The sequence below is a fragment of the Chiloscyllium plagiosum genome, chromosome 24, assembly GCF_004010195.1.
Source record: "Chiloscyllium plagiosum isolate BGI_BamShark_2017 chromosome 24, ASM401019v2, whole genome shotgun sequence".
Lineage (NCBI taxonomy): Eukaryota > Metazoa > Chordata > Chondrichthyes > Orectolobiformes > Hemiscylliidae > Chiloscyllium > Chiloscyllium plagiosum.
The window spans coordinates 31,674,772-31,696,365 of NC_057733.1; the positions used below are offsets into that span (position 1 = coordinate 31,674,772).

General features: G+C 38.9%; 1 protein-coding gene and 1 long non-coding RNA gene across 2 annotated transcripts; both read left to right on the plus strand.

The window, feature by feature from the left end:
* Nucleotides 1-1,019: 1,019 nt before the first annotated feature.
* dcxr (dicarbonyl/L-xylulose reductase) lies at nucleotides 1,020-18,826 on the plus strand. The gene is made up of 8 exons (XM_043714720.1): nucleotides 1,020-1,334; nucleotides 2,951-3,048; nucleotides 3,500-3,654; nucleotides 7,089-7,131; nucleotides 9,636-9,735; nucleotides 11,651-11,715; nucleotides 13,398-13,515; nucleotides 17,053-18,826. The coding sequence occupies exons 1-8, from the start codon at nucleotides 1,283-1,285 to the stop codon at nucleotides 17,154-17,156; spliced, it is 735 nt and encodes a 244-aa protein (XP_043570655.1). The 5' UTR covers nucleotides 1,020-1,282; the 3' UTR covers nucleotides 17,157-18,826.
* LOC122562139 lies at nucleotides 14,240-16,398 on the plus strand. The gene is made up of 2 exons (XR_006315237.1): nucleotides 14,240-14,381; nucleotides 16,061-16,398. It is a non-coding gene; the product is annotated as an uncharacterized LOC122562139 (long non-coding RNA).
* Nucleotides 18,827-21,594: the final 2,768 nt, after the last annotated feature.

Genomic DNA, 21,594 nt, shown 5'->3' on the forward strand with positions numbered 1-21,594 from the left:
AAGGAGTATATTGGTGGGGTTAGCTGAGGATTACAATTAGCAGAAGAAGCTAGTCTGGAACAAAATGTCACCTTGCATCTGTTGGGCTGATTGACAAGTTTTTGAGGAAAAGTACCCGCAGTTAAATAAAACCCTTGGGGCTTTGCAAAATGCTTTAGTTTGCATAGTCTACTTTTTGTAGTGCAATCACCATTGTAATGTTGAAAACAAAACAGCCAATTTGTACAAAACAAGCTCCCACAAACAGCAATATAATGAACCTGATCAAACTGGATTTGGATTGAGGTATGAAATTTGCCATGGAAGACATCAAGGATAATTTCTTTGCTCTTTCATTGAAATGGTGCCATAGAATCAGACAGGGTCTCAGCAGAACATCACAATCAATTTGGATGGTACCTCTGACAGTGCCACACTCCCTCAGCAGTGCACTGAGGGTATCAGTTTTAGTTTGTGCTGTGGGACCTGAACCCACAGCCTTCTGAGAGGCTGGTGTGCTACTGACTATGAGCCATAGCAGACTCATAACATGGAATAAAGAAGGACTTGAATGATATCTTTGAATGGTGGAACAGACAAGATAGGCTGAATGGCTTCCTCCTACTACTTATGGTTTTATTTATGAACTTGGCCTTGGGGGTCAAAATGATTCAAAGATTTTACAAAAGGGAAGAAAATATTTAAAGAAAAAAATGTCATTTCAGGGTGCCATAGTGGCTCAGTGGTTAGCAGGCTGTCTCACAACACCAGGGATCCAGGTTCAATTCCACCCTCAGGTGACTGTGTGGAGTTTGCACATTCTCCCTGTGTCTATGTGGGTTTCTTCCGGGTGCCCTGATTTTCCCCCACAGTCCAAAGATGTGCAGGTTAGGTGGATTGGCGATGGGAAATTGCCCCATATTGTCCAGGGATGTGCAGGTGGGTTAGCCTTAGGAAATGAAGGGTTACAGAGGTAGGGGTAGGGTCTGGGAGGGTTGCTGTTCAGAGGGTCGGTATGAACCCGATGGGCCAAATTGTGTGCTACCACATTGCAGGGAGTCAATGATAATTGCATAAGTGACATAAGGAAGTCTTGAGAAGCAATGGGTGGTGCTTGTGAAAAGGGGGAGGTACGGATGGTTCAGTTTGAACCAATCTGAGCGTAAATCGCTGCAGTGTCTACACCAAGTGGCGGCATCAGCTGTGTCGGTAAAAGAGGGAGTTTACCCTGGTTTCGCTGTGACCGTACGGGTAGGGGAGGCTCACTCAGTCAGCGTTCCCTTCTGAGCTGCACCCTTGGAGGATGGATCAGACTCTCGCCCATAAACGAGCGCTGGTTACGGGCGCTGGGAAAGGTAAGGAGCGGGGTGTCGGCCCTCTGCTGCAACAGCACAGTCCCCTTGTGGACTCTGAGCTGCCTCTCTCTCTCTCAAACTAACCTGCCCTGAATCCGTTAAAAAGCAATAACTATTTCTTTCTACTTTTCCCTGCTTAGCAGAGACGCCCTCACTAATACACTAACTTTTCAAAACAAAGGAAACTTGGGGGAGCACTGTTGGAATCTGTTGTGCTGTTTGTGTAATCTCACCTCCTTATTGTGGCCTAGTGAATGATCACGGTTTTAATCGCTTCGCCGTTGGTTGCTGTGTGTAACAACTTTGACCTCAAACTTCAGAATATTTTACAACTATTTTGTCTGTCACTCACTGCACGCCTCGTGGTGCTCCTTGGGCTTAGCTTTTGGCTACTTACACTTTGTGTGTGTTTCTTGGGGGTCAGGTTTTGTGATATGTTACTGTAGGTAAGAAGTTGATACTTAAAAAGCCACCTTTTAGTAAAGGAAGGCCTTCCAGCTAACCCATCTCTGAGACTTGCAGGTATGGATGTGCCTGCTCCCTGTGCCTCCTCTTCAACACCTTGATGAACTCAGTTATTTCTTTTAAAAAAAAAACCTGTCATTTCTGACTGCCACTTTTTCACTCTTGGATAACCTCTTCCCCACCTCCAAATAGGCTGACTTGTGCCCTGATACTGCAAGATCTTTTAAACCCAGAATTACTGAGATCAGCAGGATTCTGCTCCCAAGTAAAATATTACCAGAAATAAGCATTCTGGTTAAGCTGTGAACTTTAGTCAACAAGTTCAAACTGAATTGTCATTTTTACTCTCTTTTTTCCCCCCCCCCCGCCTTTTGACTACTGAGGTATATTTCTGATCTTAAATCTTGCATTCATAAAAATTGTAGTGTGTCCTTCCTGCAGAGTTCAGTTAAATTTTCCCAATAGTTTTGCCTCCACAAATCAATCCAGGAGCTAATTCCACTATACAACTGTTCTTTTTGTGAAGGATTTCTTTATTAATCCTGAAACTGCATTTACTGTTGAATATCCATGTTTCTTGTGCCAGTAGTTAAGTTGAGCATTTTAAATAATGTACTTTTCAAAAATTTCATGCACTGTCATCTCTCCTTTTTTTTTGAAGCTGAAAGTCAAGTTCCACCAGCCCTTTTGGACTCTGGGTCTGGGTTCTAGTTTTAATTCCATAAGCCTTTCTTTTGGGTGAGGTTGGAAAGGAGGATATTGTCTGTCTGTAGTACTGTATTGTACAAGGATGTTCCAATCTGTTGTGTAGGGGAATTTTATTAATTATTCTATTCCACTAAATAATAACAAAATTGATTGGTAGCATACTTTTTAACCAATCAAACATTCAATGCCAACATTTTTTTTTGAAAAAGTTATCTGACTCTAACAATGTGTGGTCTGTAGATGTGACTTTCAGTACAACAATTTCAGCAGAAATTAAGTAATGTTTGGGTTAAATGATCATCATCTGATCTGTGATTACAATCCTGGGGAATGGATCGGGTGGTGATGAAGATTGTGCTGGTGTGGGACGAAGGATGAGGTGTGTTTTGGGGATTAGATCCAAAAGCTTTATTTCTTTATTTTGCGCTAAATGTTTGTTACAGGCATTGGAAGAGCCACTGCTAAGGCCCTACTAGAATGTGGTGCAGAAGTTATTGCGTTAAGCAGGACACAATCTGACTTGGATAGCCTTGTTCAGGAGGTATGTAAAAATGTGCTGTAAAGACATTGCACGGATTTTCCAACGTGAACAGGTTTCCAGTACTGCTGGACAAAATCATTCTTCATGTTAGATCTTCAAGTTAGATTATCATGTCTTCACTTTTTCGTGTTCTTTTAAAGTATTGAAGATAACTGGAAGTACAATTCGGCAGATGTCGGAAATAAAAATAACAAATTTCTCAAGTATGAAATGGGTCAGGCAGAATCTGTAAAGAAGAAAACCAAGTTAACATTTCAGATCAAGATCCTTTGTTGAATGGATCTCTCAACTGATCTTATCTGACCTTAAGATTTCTAGAATTTGATTTGTTTAGTTAAATCAATTTTGCACCGGTTTTTATTCTGTAGATGATTAATCACTTGATTTCTCTTCAGTGAACCTCCTAAATGAGCTTACCCATACATAATGAGGATTTTTTTAACCTTTTCAGTGCCCTAAGATGTTGACTATTTGTGTGGACATCAGTAACTGGGAAGCCACCGAAAATGCTCTGAAGGATGTAGGCCGTATAGACCTTTTAGTGAACAATGCTGCAGTTGCCATTTTGCAGCCCTTCCTAAGTGTCACAGAGGATGCATTTGATAAGTATGTAAAAATATATTGTAAAAATTTGAGTTTTTTTTTGGCTTAGGTACAATACGTGTCCATTTTACCCTTGCAATTAAGCAAAAACCTAGTATGCATTTTTAAATTGTCTTGGGAATTCTTGCATTAAAGCTGTGAGTGCATTTACCTAAATAGGTGGCTTTGTATTTCCTTACTTGTTCAATAAAAGGTTCTACGGTGAGAACAGGTGCTCTGGTGAATTTGAACCCAATTAAGAAAACAAAAGCATTATGCTCATTATGAGCAAAACCTGAGTTTTTTTTTATATACGAATTGCCTGTTTGTAATCATTTTTAAGACTTTTTTGTTTACAAGGTGTAGAACTCTTTAAAATATGCTTGAGCATTAATATCCATGTAGGAACATATGATTTTAAATGAAAAGGAACTGGCTAAACATCTCTATTCAGCAATATAGAGGTGGGGTTGTAATACTGATTTTTTTTTTTCAGGAGGACACTATTATTAAGACCATAAGACATTGAAATGGAAGTAAGACCATTCAGCCCATTGAGTCCACTCAGCCATTTAATCATGGCTGATGGGTATTTCACCTCCACTTACCTGCACCCTCCCCGTATCCCTTTAATTTCTTGTGAGATCAAGAATTTATCAATCCCTGCCCTGAAGTCATTTAATGTCCTGGCCTCCACTGCGCTATGTGGCAATGAATTAGTATTGGAAAGAGAAACAATATGTTTGGTTAGTTGAAGAGTAAAGACCACAAATCATGCTATTTGCGAGTATTTTACAGGCCTCAATTCTGAGAAATAGGAGGAAAAAATCTACTGGGAACTCTCAAATGCACTAGGTCTATAGTGATAATATTGGAAGGACTTTTACTCTAAGATTTGGATAATGTTAATGGGAGGAGGGGAAGGAAGTTCTGAAATATGCTCAGGAGGACTTTTCTTTTTGACCAGTGCATTTTTGGTCCAACTAAAGAGAGCATTGTGAGATTTGGATGTGATGAAAGAAATAGGCTACATGATCAAAGCACTTGTAGGGCAATACTTCTGTCATCATCATTGATCATTGTGTAAGAAGGTTTTGATTTTACTTGAGAGGAAGAGCAAGGCATAATTGAAATTCGTCCCCTTCCTGTGCACTTTTAAATGTGATGAGCGATCCAATATAAGAGTACAATGGAAGCAGAGGTTGACTGGTAAAACTAAGGAAAAGTGATCTCCTGAAGGAGATATTTTAGATACATTTCAAGGGAGCAAAGAATCATATAATCCCTACAGTGTGGAAGCAGGCCATTCAGTCCAAGTCTGCACTGCTTGCCCGAAGAGGAGCCTGCCAAACCCCTCCCAGCCCACCCTATCCCTGTAACCTTGCATTTCTCTTGGATAAGCCACCTAACCCACATGTCCTTGGGCCTATGGGCAATTTCGGTTAGGGAAGTAAACTCAAGTCACCTTGGGTGATGAGGCACATAGAATATGATGCTGCCTGGTGAGTTTGAGCATGAACAATACCAAATAGCCCACAAAGGCAAAATGAGGCCCAACGTAGTGATCCTGAAAATAATGGCAGTTAACATATATTTTTAAACAAAATCTTTCTCTACCAGCATGTAAATAGTTTGTGGGTAATAGTCCGTTCGGAGCTGCTTTTAAAAGCAGAAGTGATTTGCTTACGGATGAAAGACCAGGCTGGAATACGTTGTTTACTAAGGAAGAGGATGTCAATTTAAATTTCACCAAAAAGCTGGAAGTAATTACAGGCAGAGGAAATTGATAGGGTGCATTGGAAAGGCAGGCCTTACTTGGAGTGGTTAGAATTGTGGGGCCAGGGTAGCTTTCATTTCAGGTGGCTCTGCTTGGACAGTCCCTTGTAGCTGAGGATGCCTTGTTCCTAGATGACTGAAGGGTCTCATGCATGACCTCCAGTGTCGCTCACTAGGTGAGTAGGTGATAGAACTTGGGAGAGAAAGATGTCCTGCTTGGCAGTGCACCTTTTCTGTCAATATTTGCTTTCAGCTTGTCATGCAGTGATGAGTTTTCAGACTGCCTTGAGCTAGGGTGTCCCAGGTGTCTGATGTTGCATTTTTCTTTGGAGAAAACTTTTAGGGTGTCCTTGAAGGTTTTTCTTCTGTTTCTAGTCTCTGAGGGTGAGCTGGGTCTTTGCAAAAAGGAAGATTAAGAAGTGTGTTAGTACAATGACACTGCTTCACTTCACCCAGAATTGGGTCTGGTATCCATCAATGGCCTTGTATGTTATCCTGGAGCAGGTGGTAGACAGCTGCCTCCAGAGTTTGGCACTGAAATGGAGGAGGACATTCCATAATCTCCTATAGTTGACAATGTTAAAGGTCTTTGAAGTCCAAAAAAGCCACTTATGAGGTTTGATGTAGCTCCTTACATTGCTGTGAAGGGAATATCATTTCCCTTTTGCCCCTTGGAAAAGAAGCTGTATTGAGATTTCTGTAGGAGCTCTTCATCCACCAGGAGATGATGTTTTGAGGAGAATTCTTGTGAATTTTCCAGTAGCTGACAGCAGGGAAATTCCTTTTTGTAGTTGCTGTTGTCGAAACTGTCTTTTGTTTTTGTTTTGAAAAATGGATGGCCCTAACTGCCTCACTGTCCTTGGTGATTAGTTCTGTTCTTGAGCAGCAGGGGAGTTTTTTTTTTGAGGCATAGACTGTAGATAATCTTGACAGCACTAAATAAAATGTGTACGTATTGGTTGTTGGCCAACTGCTAAAATTAAAAACTGGGCACAGGGGTAATTACACCTGTCGGGTAAAATGGGTGAAAGGGACAACTGGATTAGAACATAGAACAGTGCAGCACCTTTTACCCTACTATAAGGTCAAGCTAACCTACACATTCTTTTTATTTTGCTATCATCCATGTGCCTATCTGAGAGTTGTTTCAATGTCCCTATGGATTGTTTCACTGGGTTTGCATTGTCTCAGTTGGCCAAATGTTAAAGCTTTCCAACTGGCTATACAATACGCAGGATTTCTCTCTTATATCTGAGAAGTATCTTGTTATGGGAAGAAGGGGGGGAAAAAAGAGAATATTGAACCAAGGGTAACCACTCCAGAGCCCAGCAGGGAGCCAGTTCTATTAATGGATGTGAAAGACAAGGGCCAGCAAGGCATTCAGTTCTTCCAGAGTTGACTGGAACATCTGGATGTAGAGGTCCAGAGGCTGCAATGGAAACTTGCATCCTGAAAGCATTGGTGTCCGTGCTGTCTAAATGACTTTAGCAAGGTGTTTGATAAGGTTCATTGGAATGAAACCTGTTGACGTCCAAAATTCTGCTCCAACACCAGGGATTGTGAACTGGGCAATCTCTACAGAGCTGGGTAGCCTATTGCAGAAGGATAAAACTATCAGCTAACCTGTTTTCTAACATTAGAACCATTCTATTAACTTTATCCTTTCTGTATCTGATTTTCAGAGTGTTTGATGTTAATGTGAAAGCACTAATGCATGTTGCACAGGTAAGATTTCGAAGACTGGATTCAGTTTTTATTTAAAGGTGTCAATTCTCTTGCAAAAAATGTATATTTTCAATTGGCTATTTGTTTAAAAACAAAGTACCCCTCTGGTTAAGGCAATAGGGAATAGGCAGCTGAAAGCTTGTGCTTATGTTGAGGATGATGCCAGAGATTTAGAATGGGCTGAAATGCTATTGTGGAGCATGTGCCTCAAGTTGCAACAGGACCTGCATATAATACTTGAGATTTCCAACAGAGAACTAGCAAGACTTGCCTGTTAAGTAAGCAGGGTTTTGAATCTTGGGTAAATTATACTTTACTAGTGAAGTTGTTCATTGTTGCTTTAACACTGATATTGCTGATTTGGGTAATCTGCACCACTGCAATCATTTGAGTCCTACAGTGTCACCCCAAACGTTTTTGCTCAGTCTTTGGTACACCGATGTAGACGCCTTCAATGAGGAATAGGTGGTATGCATGTTAACTTCCAAAAGAATATTGACTTTTATTTTTTGTTAATGAAGTGCCTTATCTTCCAATAGGACACATTAAGAAATTGAAGCCCATGGTTTTCTGCCCTTTTTTGTAAAGAGTAGAAAAACTTTGCAAAACTGCAATTTCTTGAGTGACTTGCAGAACCCTCAATCACCACACTCTAAATGAATAGTTTATTATAGAACACTATTTCTTGGCCTTACAAAGCGTGTTTTGAGGGATATGGACCAAATGCAGACAAGTGTGTCTAGTTTAGTTTGGAAACTTGGGTGTGGATGTGTTGGCCCGAAGGGTCTGTTTTCTGTGGTTTGCAACTATGACTCTGTTTAGTTGGCGTTATCTTTGTTTGTTGTTGGCTTTACTGGACTGTGATGCCACAGGCAGTAGCTGCTGCCTGATGTCCAGGATTAGGACCATTCCTTGTGTGTACTTGAACAGTGGGTATCAGGGAATTCTCTGCAGGGCTTCAGTAAAGCCTCATTCTGTCTTTATCTAAACCACTTTAACACAAGTGTTACTAGATCCCAGCCAGAGTTGAGAAGCTAAACTAATTTTTTGACTTGCCACCAGTTGCTGCAATGAAAACACATTGTTGGAAAAGTTCAGCAGGTCTGGCAACATGTTTGGAGAGAAATCAAGAGTTAATGTTTTGTGTTGAGTGACCCTTCCTCAGTCACTCGATCTGAAACATTAACTCTGATTTCTGTCCACAGATACTGCCAGACTTGCTGAACTTTTCCAGCAATGTCTGTTTCTGTCTCTGATTTGCAGAAACTGCAGTTCATTTGGGGGTTCTTTTCTTCCTACTAGTTGCTGCAGCGGAGATAAACTAAGATCATCTTATCTCTGAACTAGTGCTACTCAATCTTGATGAAAGATGTTGTGAAACTTAGATTGAAAGGGTTCAGAAAAGATTTACAAGGATGTTGCCAGGGTTGGAGGATTTGAGCTATAGGGAGAGGTTGAATAGGCTGGGGCTGTTTTCCCTGGAGCGCCGGAGGCTGAAGGGTGACCTTTATAGAAGTTTATAAAATCATAAGGGGCATGGATAGGATAAATAGAGAAAGTCTTTTCCCTGGGGTGGGGGAAGTCCAGAACCAGAAGGCATAGGTTTAGGGTGAGAGGGGAAAGATATAAAAGAGATCTAAGGGGCAACTTTTTCTCAGAGGGTGGTACGTGTATAGAATGAGCTGCTGGAGGAAGTGGTGGAGGCTGGTACAATTGCAACATTTAAAAGGCATCTGGATGGGTATATGAGTAGGAAGGGTTTGGAGGGATATGGGCCAGATGCTGGCAGGTGGAACTAGATTGGATGGGGATATCTGGCATGGACAAATCGAACCAAAGGGTTTGTTTCTGTGCTGCATATATGACTCTAGAATTAAGCCATTTGGCCCATCAAGTCTGCTCCACCATTCATTCATAGCAACTATGTTTTTCAACTCCCATTCTCCTGCCTTCTCCTTGTAACTAAAATACTCCAAATGCGGTCTGACTAGAGCCTTGAACAGCCTCATCATTACATCTCTGCTCTTGTATTTGAGACCTCTTGAAATGAATGTTAACATTGCATTTGATTTCCTATCTGCCAGTTGCACCTGCACGCTAACTTTGCATTTTCCAGGTGTATTCTTTTTGCACCTTGAGCTAAATTTGTCAATTTGAATTTGGCCTCTATTTAGAAATGAAGTGAATCTTCTCTAACCAAGCTGAAGATATGCTGCAAATTCTTGCTTTTGAAACAGTTTTGAGTTGTGCAGGCTGGCTAGATGGTGGGAGGGATCCTACTTTGCATGTCTCATCTCATTATAAGCCATGAGTGACCAGGGAGTCCCCAGAATAAACCTAATTGCTATGACGCGACTGTGTAGCATATTTTATTCAATGGTACTATACCATCTGCACTCCATGTCTCCTAACACGTAATATTTCTGCAAGACTTCTGCAGATTGCTACTTCAGTACTTTCAGAATTTTCAGAGGTAGTTGAAGTTTTCTTTTTGTTTTCAAAAGATAATTGCAAAGGGGATGATGTGTCGTGGAGAAGGTGGTTCTATTGTGAACATCTCCAGCCAGGCATCCAAGTGTGCTTTGAGAGATCATGCTGTATACTGTGAGTGCCATCCCTTGCTTTACCCATCTTTTTCTGAGCTGAATCTTTTAGTGCATTATTTTGAAATTGGCAGCACAATAAGTCATAATTTGTGGCAGTTTATGCAGATGCACATCTTGGGATATTGCAAAACTCTTCTTTTGTAATGAGCCTGAACTTTTTATTAGGAAAAATCTCCAGTGCATGTTTGTGTTATGAAGTTTAAGGCATGTACTGTACCTTTGAGAGAGTGAATGCTGCTCTGCACTGAGAGCTCACAACACCTGAGTCATGACTAGATCAGTCTGAGTATATTGTAAAATTGAAAATAAGTAACATTTGGCTGTGAAATGGATATCTGCGTTGGTTGCTGTTTTGACGACAATTCAAATTTAACCAATTAGTTTAAGTTATGCCCCATTAGTTTGTATTTATTGGTTTGATGTTGGCAAAACAATGAGACGATCCAATGTTGGGGATGTAAAAAAAAAAGCAGGCATTTTGAAAACCAAAGAGTAATTACCATCGAGAGAGAGAGAGACCCAAAAAGATTGAAATGCACTCTCTATCAAAGGTACCTTTTCCGCATGAAACAATCGCAGTAAAAGACAGATGACGACCCAGAGAGATCTTTAGCTAGAAGAAGAAAGACACCGGAAATAACTGCTGTATGGCTTTGAAATATAGTCTATAATTTTAATGTGTTTTATTGGAACAGTATAATTGGAGGCAGATATTAAGCAGTTAAGAGAAAGAGGGGCCTAGAGTCATGAACAGTTGTTTGTTGTTCACTTTGAGAGTTAAGGAATAAATTGATATTATTTTCTTTTTAAATAGTGGAATTTGGGAGTTCAATTTGGCAGACAATTCATATTCCAAACCAAAGACTGGTTCCCCATTTGACTTTTTTTGAAACATCAAAATCCCATGCCACCACTGTATTTTGCACTAGCTGTGAATGCTTTAATTTCCCACTACTCTGGGGAACTGCCTGCTTCCTTAAAATTTTTTTGGGGGAAAGTGAACTTTTTATTTTTCTATGCCTCTTTGTTTAGCTTGTGAAGTGCTTGTGATCTCTTTTGTCTGTTGAAATAAATGCCTCCGTGGCAAGGGTACTTTTGTGTTACGTCTGCCTTGATATTGTACTTGTCTTTGAATGGAACTTGATTGCAGAAGTTCCTTTATGGGATTGTGAATGCTACCAAATGAGGCAAGCTGACACTTGAAATGACAGATGATTTAATCAAAGTGTGTGTGACTGAGTTTAATGAATTGGCAGCTGCTTTTCCAATAGCTACTTAATTGAAAACCTTGCTTTCAGATCAATAAATGCAGCTTGATTTTAATTAACTCTTTTTATACCTGCCTACAATTCTCTCTGCCAGAAGTTTAATTTTCTTGAAGCTGGTGTTGATATCTTTTCTCTTCTCTTTCCCTCCCCTTGCCTCAGTAAATAAGTGTTTCAAAGGGAGTAAGAATTGTTGTAATGAAGCCAGTGAGTGTCTGCATATTTACTTAATCTGAAGAAATAATGTAGTACTTCTGCTCCTTTTTTTGTCCTCTGATTTTCTTTTTTAATGAGACAACTGTTGCTTCCTCCACTGAAGTCCAAAGTTTTAACTGTTAACTTCTAAAGTGCATTCAATAGTAAGGGACCTCATTTTTTTGAATTTGTGTGGTTAAACATAGTGTTCCATGGCTAACTGACCACCACTCAGCTCTCTCCTCACCCCTCCCCCTCCCTGAAAACCAACTGATCCTGTGTGTGTATATACACACTGAATGAAATCCTCTGAAGGACATCTTGGCTGATGTGTACTGCCTCAACACTCTATCAATTATTAATTGTATATTAGTGACATGTTTTAACGAAAGACTCCCTTGGGAGAATGAGTTGCCTCTTTAAATGTATTTTTTTACCTTTGCTGTTTTAAAGGTGCCTCAAAAGGAGCTGTGGACATGTTAACAAAAGTGATGGCACTTGAGTTGGGACCACACAAGGTAGGCATTGACAGATGCAAACTACTAGCTGACCTTTTAGATTCCATAGTTTAGCCTTCCAAAAAAGGGGTTTTTGCAAATGTCTTTTCATACAAATGGAACATCTTAACAGCATTGACCTTCAGTCTGATCCTTTTATTGATTTTGGGCCTTTTCTATTGGAGCAATATTCAGTGTCTGAGGATAGGTGGCAGTTGTCAATTGCATTCAACAGAAGTCTAACAATACTGGGGACGTTCTGAATGGGAGATGAGGAGTGAGTCCTTTATTAATATCAGCAGCGGATAAAATGCATTTCACAGACCATGCTGGAAAAACCTGATTACTACAAAATTGTTTTTCCCATCTCCTAGTCTCAGCTGGTATTCAATAAATATTTGTAGGACTTTTTCATCTAATTTATACTGAAAAGATAAAATACAAAGCGTGAAATATAAACTGATTTAGAAATGCTATATTTTTGCTGCTAAAACTTTTTCTTTCACCTTGCTAAACAACAAAATGTAAATCGTTATTCAAATTTCCCTCTTGATTAATACTGGCCCCCAATGCTGCAAACAGCAAATGTTTCATGTCCTAAATATAGTTCTGGTCTGCTTAATAAGATGCAGAAAGCTTTAATTCCCAATGAGTACCATTGTTGCAGCAGGTTTACTAATGTATAGATTCAGCATCTCCAACACTTTTGGGTATTAATGTTAGCAGGAGTTAAAATAATGTAATGTAGAGTCATATCACAACATGAATATAAAACAATTTCATTTCATACACTTCTTTGAAAGTGCTTTTTAAGATGTTTTGCTCTTTACGAATTGCTTTCTTAAAGCTTTTAAACTGCACCCACAACAAAATGCTAGCATCTCGCACTCCTGCAAGTGTTCTGCTTTTTGTTTTAAGATTTTTGTTTTCTTAAAAGATTACTTTCAGATGCAATTTTGACTTTGGGAGAATTCCAGAAGCCAGTGTTCTCTATCTTGAACTAGTGAACATGTTTGTTTTCTTGAAATTTCTGCTTTCTTTTAGTTACAATTTGATGCTTTGGCTTTCAGTATGTCTTTGTGCCTAAAACCACCAAAATCCTGTCCTCTGATCATGGATAAGGTATCTGTAGAATTCAACTGGGCACGGCTGAATGTTGTAGGCTATCGAGCTAGTATGGTACTTGAGACAAAAAATTGTATGAAGTTAAACTTGATTCTTGACATCTATTTGTCTGTGGTAGCGCAAATTCTAAATATCAGAGCCCACAATTGAGATTGGGAACTGGTTCATTCACATTACTTATTATTTCAGTACTCCTGTTGATTCTTCAAAAGCACCTGATGCTTTGTTAATATTTCTAATCAAATACTGTACATCTACTTTTAGATATGTAACAATTTTACACTTGTCCACAAGAGGGTGCTCAACAGCCACTTCCTGAAGTGAGAAACAATTTGTGTTTTAATATAGTATGGGAAATTATTAGTAAATTGCAGTAATTTTTCACTTTTTAATATAACATGCTGAATTGATTTAGTTCTCCTCTCTCTGGCTAGTCCATCTCCTGTAACTACTATGAATTTCAATGTAAATTGGTTTCTGGAATTCTAAGAAGATATGAAATCCAGAAGTATTTTGACTGCCTTTGACTCAAAATAAGCACAACGTTCAAAGAACTTTTTTTTTTTTTGCTTTCTCAGATCCGAACGAATGCAATAAATCCCACCGTAGTGATGACTGCAATGGGTCGGATTGGATGGAGTGACCCAGCAAAAGCTGCAGGAATGTTGTCTCGTATCCCATTGCATAGGTTTGCAGGTGAATGAGCAAGTACTTCTGGATTTCTCTCAATGGGGGAAGGGAAGCCTACACTTTTCATTAATTGACTATAATGATATAACTTTTATCCACAGCTGCCATTCTGCTGCATAACTATTTTATTATATATTTTGTACTTGGTTGCTTATTGACTTTCATGTTGCCACTCTTACTATTTCATTACCATAAAAATAGCCTTGCTGTATATATTTTTAAAGCATCAACTTGTATTTCATTTCTTTTTATAAAGGTATTGGAATTTATTGAACTAACATGAACATAATGCCAACAAGCAGGTGACTTTTTTTTAAAAAAGGTCCATCTCAAAACATAACAATCTACACTAAAATGAACAATCTTGGATTTGCAGCCATTGAATCTCAATAGAATGTTCCCTTTTGTGGAAATATTTTCTGCCAGACCAATTCCTGACATTTCACTGATCCTAGGAAGGAAGTTTGCATTTCACTCGCAGATGATGAGCAAAAGTCTGTCCCTTTTTATTGCCTTAATACCGACCTCATTTTTTTGAATTTTAGTGGTTAAACATAGTGTTCCATGGCTAACTGACCACCACTCAGCTCTCTCCTCACCCCTCCCCCTCCCTGAAAACCAACTGATCCTATGTGTGTATATACACACTGAATGAAATCCTCTGAAGGACATCTTGGCTGATGTGTACTGCCTCAATACTCTAATATACAATTAATAATTGATATAGTGGCATGTTTTAACGAAAGACTCCCTTGGGAGAATGAGTTGCCTCTTTAAATGTATTTTTTTACCTTTGCTGTTTTAAAGGTGCCTCAAAAGGAGCTGTGGACATGTTAACAAAAGTGATGGCACTTGAGTTGGGACCACACAAGGTAGGCATTGACAGATGCAAACTACTAGCTGACTTTTTAGATTCCATAGTTTAGCCTTCCAAAAAAGGGGTTTTTGTAAATGTCTTTTCATACAAATGGAACATCTTAACAGCATTGACCTTCAGTCTGATCCTTTTATTGATTTTGGGCCTTTTCTATTGGAGCAATATTCAGTGTCTGAGGATAGGTGGCAGTTGTCGATTGCATTCAACAGAAGTCTAACAATACTGGGGACGTTCTGAATGGGAGATGAGGAGTGAGTCCTTTATTAATATCAGCAGCGGATAAAATGCATTTCACAGACCATGCTGGAAAAACCTGATTACTACAAAATTGTTTTTCCCATCTCCTAGTCTCAGCTGGTATTCAATAAATATTTGTAGGACTTTTTCATCTAATTTATACTGAAAAGATAAAATACAAAGCGTGAAATAATAAACTGATTTAGAAATGCTATATTTTTGCTGCTAAAACTTTTTCTTTCACCTTGCTAAACAACAAAATGTAAATCGTTATTCAAATTTCCCTCTTGATTAATACTGGCCCCCAATGCTGCAAACAGCAAATGTTTCATGTCCTAAATATAGTTCTGGTCTGCTTAATAAGATGCAGAAAGCTTTAATTCCCAATGAGTACCATTGTTGCAGCAGGTTTACTAATGTATAGATTCAGCATCTCCAACACTTTTGGGTATTAATGTTAGCAGGAGTTAAAATAATGTAATGTAGAGTCATATCACAACATGAATATAAAACAATTTCATTTCATACACTTCTTTGAAAGTGCTTTTTAAGATGTTTTGCTCTTTACGAATTGCTTTCTTAAAGCTTTTAAACTGCACCCACAACAAAATGCTAGCATCTCGCACTCCTGCAAGTGTTCTGCTTTTTGTTTTAAGATTTTTGTTTTCTTAAAAGATTACTTTCAGATGCAATTTTGACTTTGGGAGAATTCCAGAAGCCAGTGTTCTCTATCTTGAACTAGTGAACATGTTTGTTTTCTTGAAATTTCTGCTTTCTTTTAGTTACAATTTGATGCTTTGGCTTTCAGTATGTCTTTGTGCCTAAAACCACCAAAATCCTGTCCTCTGATCATGGATAAGGTATCTGTAGAATTCAACTGGGCACGGCTGAATGTTGTAGGCTATCGAGCTAGTATGGTACTTGAGACAAAAAATTGTATGAAGTTAAACTTGATTCTTGACATCTATTTGTCTGTGGTAGCGCAAATTCTAAATATCAGAGCCCACAATTGAGATTGGGAACTGGTTCATTCACATTACTTATTATTTCAGTACTCCTGTTGATTCTTCAAAAGCACCTGATGCTTTGTTAATATTTCTAATCAAATACTGTACATCTACTTTTAGATATGTAACAATTTTACACTTGTCCACAAGAGGGTGCTCAACAGCCACTTCCTGAAGTGAGAAACAATTTGTGTTTTAATATAGTATGGGAAATTATTAGTAAATTGCAGTAATTTTTCACTTTTTAATATAACATGCTGAATTGATTTAGTTCTCCTCTCTCTGGCTAGTCCATCTCCTGTAACTACTATGAATTTCAATGTAAATTGGTTTCTGGAATTCTAAGAAGATATGAAATCCAGAAGTATTTTGACTGCCTTTGACTCAAAATAAGCACAACGTTCAAAGAACTTTTTTTTTGCTTTCTCAGATCCGAACGAATGCAATAAATCCCACCGTAGTGATGACTGCAATGGGTCGGATTGGATGGAGTGACCCAGCAAAAGCTGCAGGAATGTTGTCTCGTATCCCATTGCATAGGTTTGCAGGTGAATGAGCAAGTACTTCTGGATTTCTCTCAATGGGGGAAGGGAAGCCTACACTTTTCATTAATTGACTATAATGATGTAACTTTTATCCACAGCTGCCATTCTGCTGCATAACTATTTTATTATATATTTTGTACTTGGTTGCTTATTGACTTTCATGTTGCCACTCTTACTATTTCATTACCATAAAAATAGCCTTGCTGTATATATTTTTAAAGCATCAACTTGTATTTCATTTCTTTTTATAAAGGTATTGGAATTTATTGAACTAACATGAACATAATGCCAACAAGCAGGTGACTTTTTTTTAAAAAAGGTCCATCTCAAAACATAACAATCTACACTAAAATGAACAATCTTGGATTTGCAGCCATTGAATCTCAATAGAATGTTCCCTTTTGTGGAAATATTTTCTGCCAGACCAATTCCTGACATTTCACTGATCCTAGGAAGGAAGTTTGCATTTCACTCGCAGATGATGAGCAAAAGTCTGTCCCTTTTTATTGCCTTAATACCTATACAGAGGGGAATATTCAGGTATTGAATGTTTTATAAAATTTCATGCATAGTGATTTTTAAAACAGGGGTGTGTGCGCGCATTGAAGTGAAATGGCACGTTTCCACCACCAACCCATATGTTGGGAAGGGGTCAGAATGTTTTTCCCTCTGGACCTTTGCCATTTCTGCTATACCATAGTTACTTCTTTCCTCAACAGGGGCCAGATAGCAGCTCCTCATCTGCTCATTCTGCCTTTTTTTTTTTTTGTTTGTATGGAAATATCTGGCACCTGTTTTGTCACTTTCATTTTCTACTAACTACAAATGTTCTGGATTCTTTACCATATTTAAGTTTTAAATTTTAATTTTTTTGTAGAGGAAGAAGATGTGGTGAATACAATAATTTTCCTCCTCAGTGACAGAAGTGCAATGATAAATGGAGTGACTCTACCTGTGGATGGAGGATTTCTTTCTTCATGAATTAGTCTTTTTAGTGAAATTGGTAAAATAGTCCTCACAATGTTGCTAAGGATGTGTCTTGTAATAGCTGGTTCATTTAAAAACCTTTATCAGATTAGCTCATCAGTGAAGTCCTTCATTTTATTAGCTGCTGTATTACATAATCCACACAAATCTAGTTTATGCCTTGATTATAGTCCACTGTTACCATCTTCAGCCAGTGCCAATTGTTAGTAGGGAGAGTGGAGATTTCCTTGCTACTTTTTGAAGTGTAATTTCAGGTGTCAAAAGAGCAGATCTTGATCGATAACCTCTTTAATACTGACCCATATTGGTCATTCAAAGTCAAACGATACTATAGAAAGCCTTCCATGGAGAAAATTGCTGAGAGGTTTCAAACTTTGTTCAATAGTCATGACCCTATGAGCTTTGGCTGTTCTGTTAGAGATCAACCATTTTTGTCAAATTTTGATTTTAAATGGGGAAACTTTGGTGCTGGTTTAATGCGTATATAGACCACAAGTCCCATTTACTTGGGTGACCTACTCAAAACAACAGGTTCCTTTTAGTTGTTCTATTGGCAAAGTAAAGACTATACTCAACCAGCCCATCCTTGCAGAAACTCAAAACAAACTCTCTACTGTTGATGTTCTGAAATTGTTGAATTTGCTGAACAACACTAAGTGGGCTAACCGCTAAATTACCAGTTGATCTCATCATGTGACTCATCTGTGCTTGCAAGAAGTTTATATATTTAATACATTAGCAGCTATTTGTTGCAAACCAAATGAGTATGTTTCAAGCTTTCATTTTCATTTACCAGTAAGTTTGGGCTCTGTATAGTTCCCTGTTGGCTGGGTTATTTCTCCATGCCAGCAGTCAACTTGCTAACCAGTCAGCGCCCTTTCCTCCTGTAGTAAATGTCATTGCTTTTTTTGTATTCTTTCATTTGTTGTCATGTTTAAGGTAAAATACTTGGTCTCTTTTAAGCATCATAACTAGGAAATTTGAAAGCTCCTATCAAATTCCAGGTTTGACCTGAAGTAGTAGCTGTATGTGCTTTCTGACCAAAACCAAGATGTGTTTTTTAAAGTTAAAATGTTCTACAAACCTACCAAATCAAATCTGAAAGTCACTGCTCTCTACATGGTATTTAAAGCTGCAGTAATGTTGTGTGCATGACATGATTTCTAAGGTTCCTAAATGTCAGGAGTAAGTAAATTCTGCACAATTTTTTTAAAAAGTTGAGAACTGCAGATGCTGAAATTACCTGACAATTTGAATAACAAACCTACCTGGCACACTGAATTTACAGCAAATTGAATAAAAGTCCATTTCATCTTTCATTAAAAATTAATGCAAATACTGGGTTGCCAGAAATCAGAAACAAATGGAATATTAGAAACTCAGCAGGTCTGACAGCATTTGTGCAGCAAGAAAATTGGAAGATGTGAGGGCAGTAGTACCAGAAATAGGCTGGACAAGGCTGAGGGTCATGTCAACCACTAATGGGGGGGAGGTGATTGGCAAGGAAGATAATCTTTGATTTTTAGATGGGTGTGGGGTTATGTTGGAGGCAGTCACTGAAAGGTGGCATAATTGGAACAAATATGACTGATGGAGAAACTGGGAGAAAGTGAGGACTGCAGATGCTGGAGACCAGAGTTGAAAAATGTGATGCTGGAAAAACACAGCAGGTCAAGCAGCATCTGAGGAGCAGGAGAATCGATGTTTCTGGCATAAGCCCTTCTTCAGGAATATCTACATTCATCCTGTGTGGTTGGAGGGTTCCTAGGCGGAAGATGAGGTGCTCTTCCTCCAGGTGTTCTGTGGAGAAACTGGGAGAATGGAACAGAATCCTTGCAGCAACTAGTGTGACATAGTGTAGTCAAGGTAACTGTATGAGTCTCAATGGGTTTATACTGGATGTTGGTGGACAGTATAGACGTGGACACAGAAGTCCAAGAAATATGAGCTGGGCCAGTTAGTGACAGACGGATGGAAATTTGAAGTAAAAGTGATGAATTTTTCCAGTTCTAAATGAGGGTGGGAAGCTACATCAATGTTAATGCATTAGAAAAAGAACTGTGGGTGGGATATATGCGAATACCCATAGCTGCATATTTGACTTGGAGGAAGTGAGATGAGCTAAAAGAGAAATTGATCAGTGAGGAAAGAGCTCAGCCACTGATAGTGAATAGTAGTAGACGGTTCAGGCTTCTTTTATTTTTTTTGCCCCCACGAAGTGCAGAGCTTTCAGACCAGCCTGACTGGACATACAGAAGGATTATACATCTATGGTGAAGGGGAGGAGACTAGGGCCAGAAGACTGAAAATTGTGGAACTGACATAATGCATCAGAAACCTTTTGATTATTCTTCTGACAATGCATTTCTTTGTTTCCATTTTGACAGGCAGTCAACCAGCATCCATTACAAGCCTGCCAACTGTCACAATTACCTTAACTACAATTCTTTCTCAACCATGGCCAGTAAGGATTCTACTTCATTCTCCCAGTTTTTCTCTTTCACATCTTGTTCTGATGTCTCCTTCCACTGGGCTGCCTCTGGCATAACCACCTTTTTCCTCAACCAAAGATTTACCCCCACCCCTTGCTGTGGTTGATATGGCCCTTAACTGTATCCATCCCATTTCAAACACTTCTGCTTTCATCCATTCTCCTCCTCCTCCTCTCCAGAACAATAGGGATTCCTCATGTCCTCACTTTTCACCCCACTGGTCTCTGCATTCAAGGGATCATAGTCTGCCATTTCCACCACCTCCAGCAGAATACCACCACCAAACGTATATCTTCCCCTCCTCTATGGTGAGCATTAAATAGTTCTGAAAATGAGACATGGGACTCTGTTAACTGTCTCTGGGCAGATGTTGCCAGACTTGTTGAGTTTCTCTTTTGCTCATTCAGTTTGGTAAAGTTCAATTGTGAAGACTGGAGATATATCATACACTTAAATCTCCAGCAATGAAGACTGGCATTTGTATATTCCAATGTGCTTTACAATAACAAAATTTGAAGTATTAATTGTGTAATGCAAGAAACCTGACAGCTAAATTATCAATAATAAGCTCTTGTAAACAATGATGTGATAACTGGATAATGTTTTGTAGTGTTGATTCAAGGAATAAATATTGGCCAGACAGGGCCTTGGGTGAAACATTAAACAAAAAGAAACAGCAGCTGCGAATGCAACAGTTCTTCAGTGCAGTGGAGTGTCAGTCTTGTTTATTGTGATTAAATGCTGCAACAGGATTTGTAACTTTCTGATTCAGATGTTGGTGTTATGAACTGAACTATAGCTGACATAATTATGGTTTCTACTTGCTATCTACTGTGCATATTATCATTATGACCACTCTTCTCCAGCAGACATGAAAGATTGACTGCTGCATTTTGAACAATTCCATTTGTTTCAGTAGATTTGCTTGAGAAGTCAACAGGTGCCAGTGTGACCTTAAGAGAACTGCATAAGAAATTGGAAATGAATTGGTTTTACAAAACCATGATTAAACTATTTGGCACTCTAGGTAGTCATCAAGGTAATAATCTTCATTGATTTGGAATACACTTTGCGTGTATCTTGCTGTATAGTTTGGTAAAAATAATGCTAACCAGAGAATTTGAAAGAAATACAGACATCGCGGTCTTACAAATGCTCGTACTCACAAACTGACCTCCATAAAGCCTATTATTTTAAACTATCTTACTTACAATGGTTTGTACTAACAAATGGGCGGTATCTTACTGAGCGCAATACTCAAATCAGTGCAAGTTTTCAGTGGTTCGTCAGCCTGTGGGAGAACAGTGCTACACCGTTGCTATTTTATGTTTTGACATAAATTCTTTGCATTTACCCTAAACCATGGCTTCAAAGCATAAATCTGATCCAAGTGATGGTGACGCATCAAAAACAAAGAAAACTATCACAATGGAAACAAAAGTGGAAATAATAAAGCAATCGGAGAGAAGTGAAATGCCAACAAACTATTAGAGAAGTATTAGGCTACAGTTGATCAATGATCAGGACGATTATAAAGGACAAGGAGTGTAATGGGGCATGTGAAAGGCTCTGTTCCAATGAAAGCGATAATTATCATTAAGTAATGCAGTGCTTTATTTATCAAAATGGAAAGGCTATTGGTAATTTGGTTTGAGGATCTAAATCATCAAGGTAATAAAAACTGACTACAGATGCTGGAAATCAGATTCTGGAGTAGAATAGTGCTGGAAAAGCACAGCAGTTCAGGCAGCATCCAAGGAGCAGGAAAATCGACGTTTCGGGCAAAAGCCCTTTGTCAGGAATACAGGTAGAGTGCCTGAAGGGTGGAGAGATAAATGAGGGGAATGGTGTGGTGGGGTGGGGAGAAAGTAGCATAAAGTACAGTGAGTGGATGGGGGTGGGATGAAGGTGATAGGTCAGAGGGGAGGGTGGAGTGGATA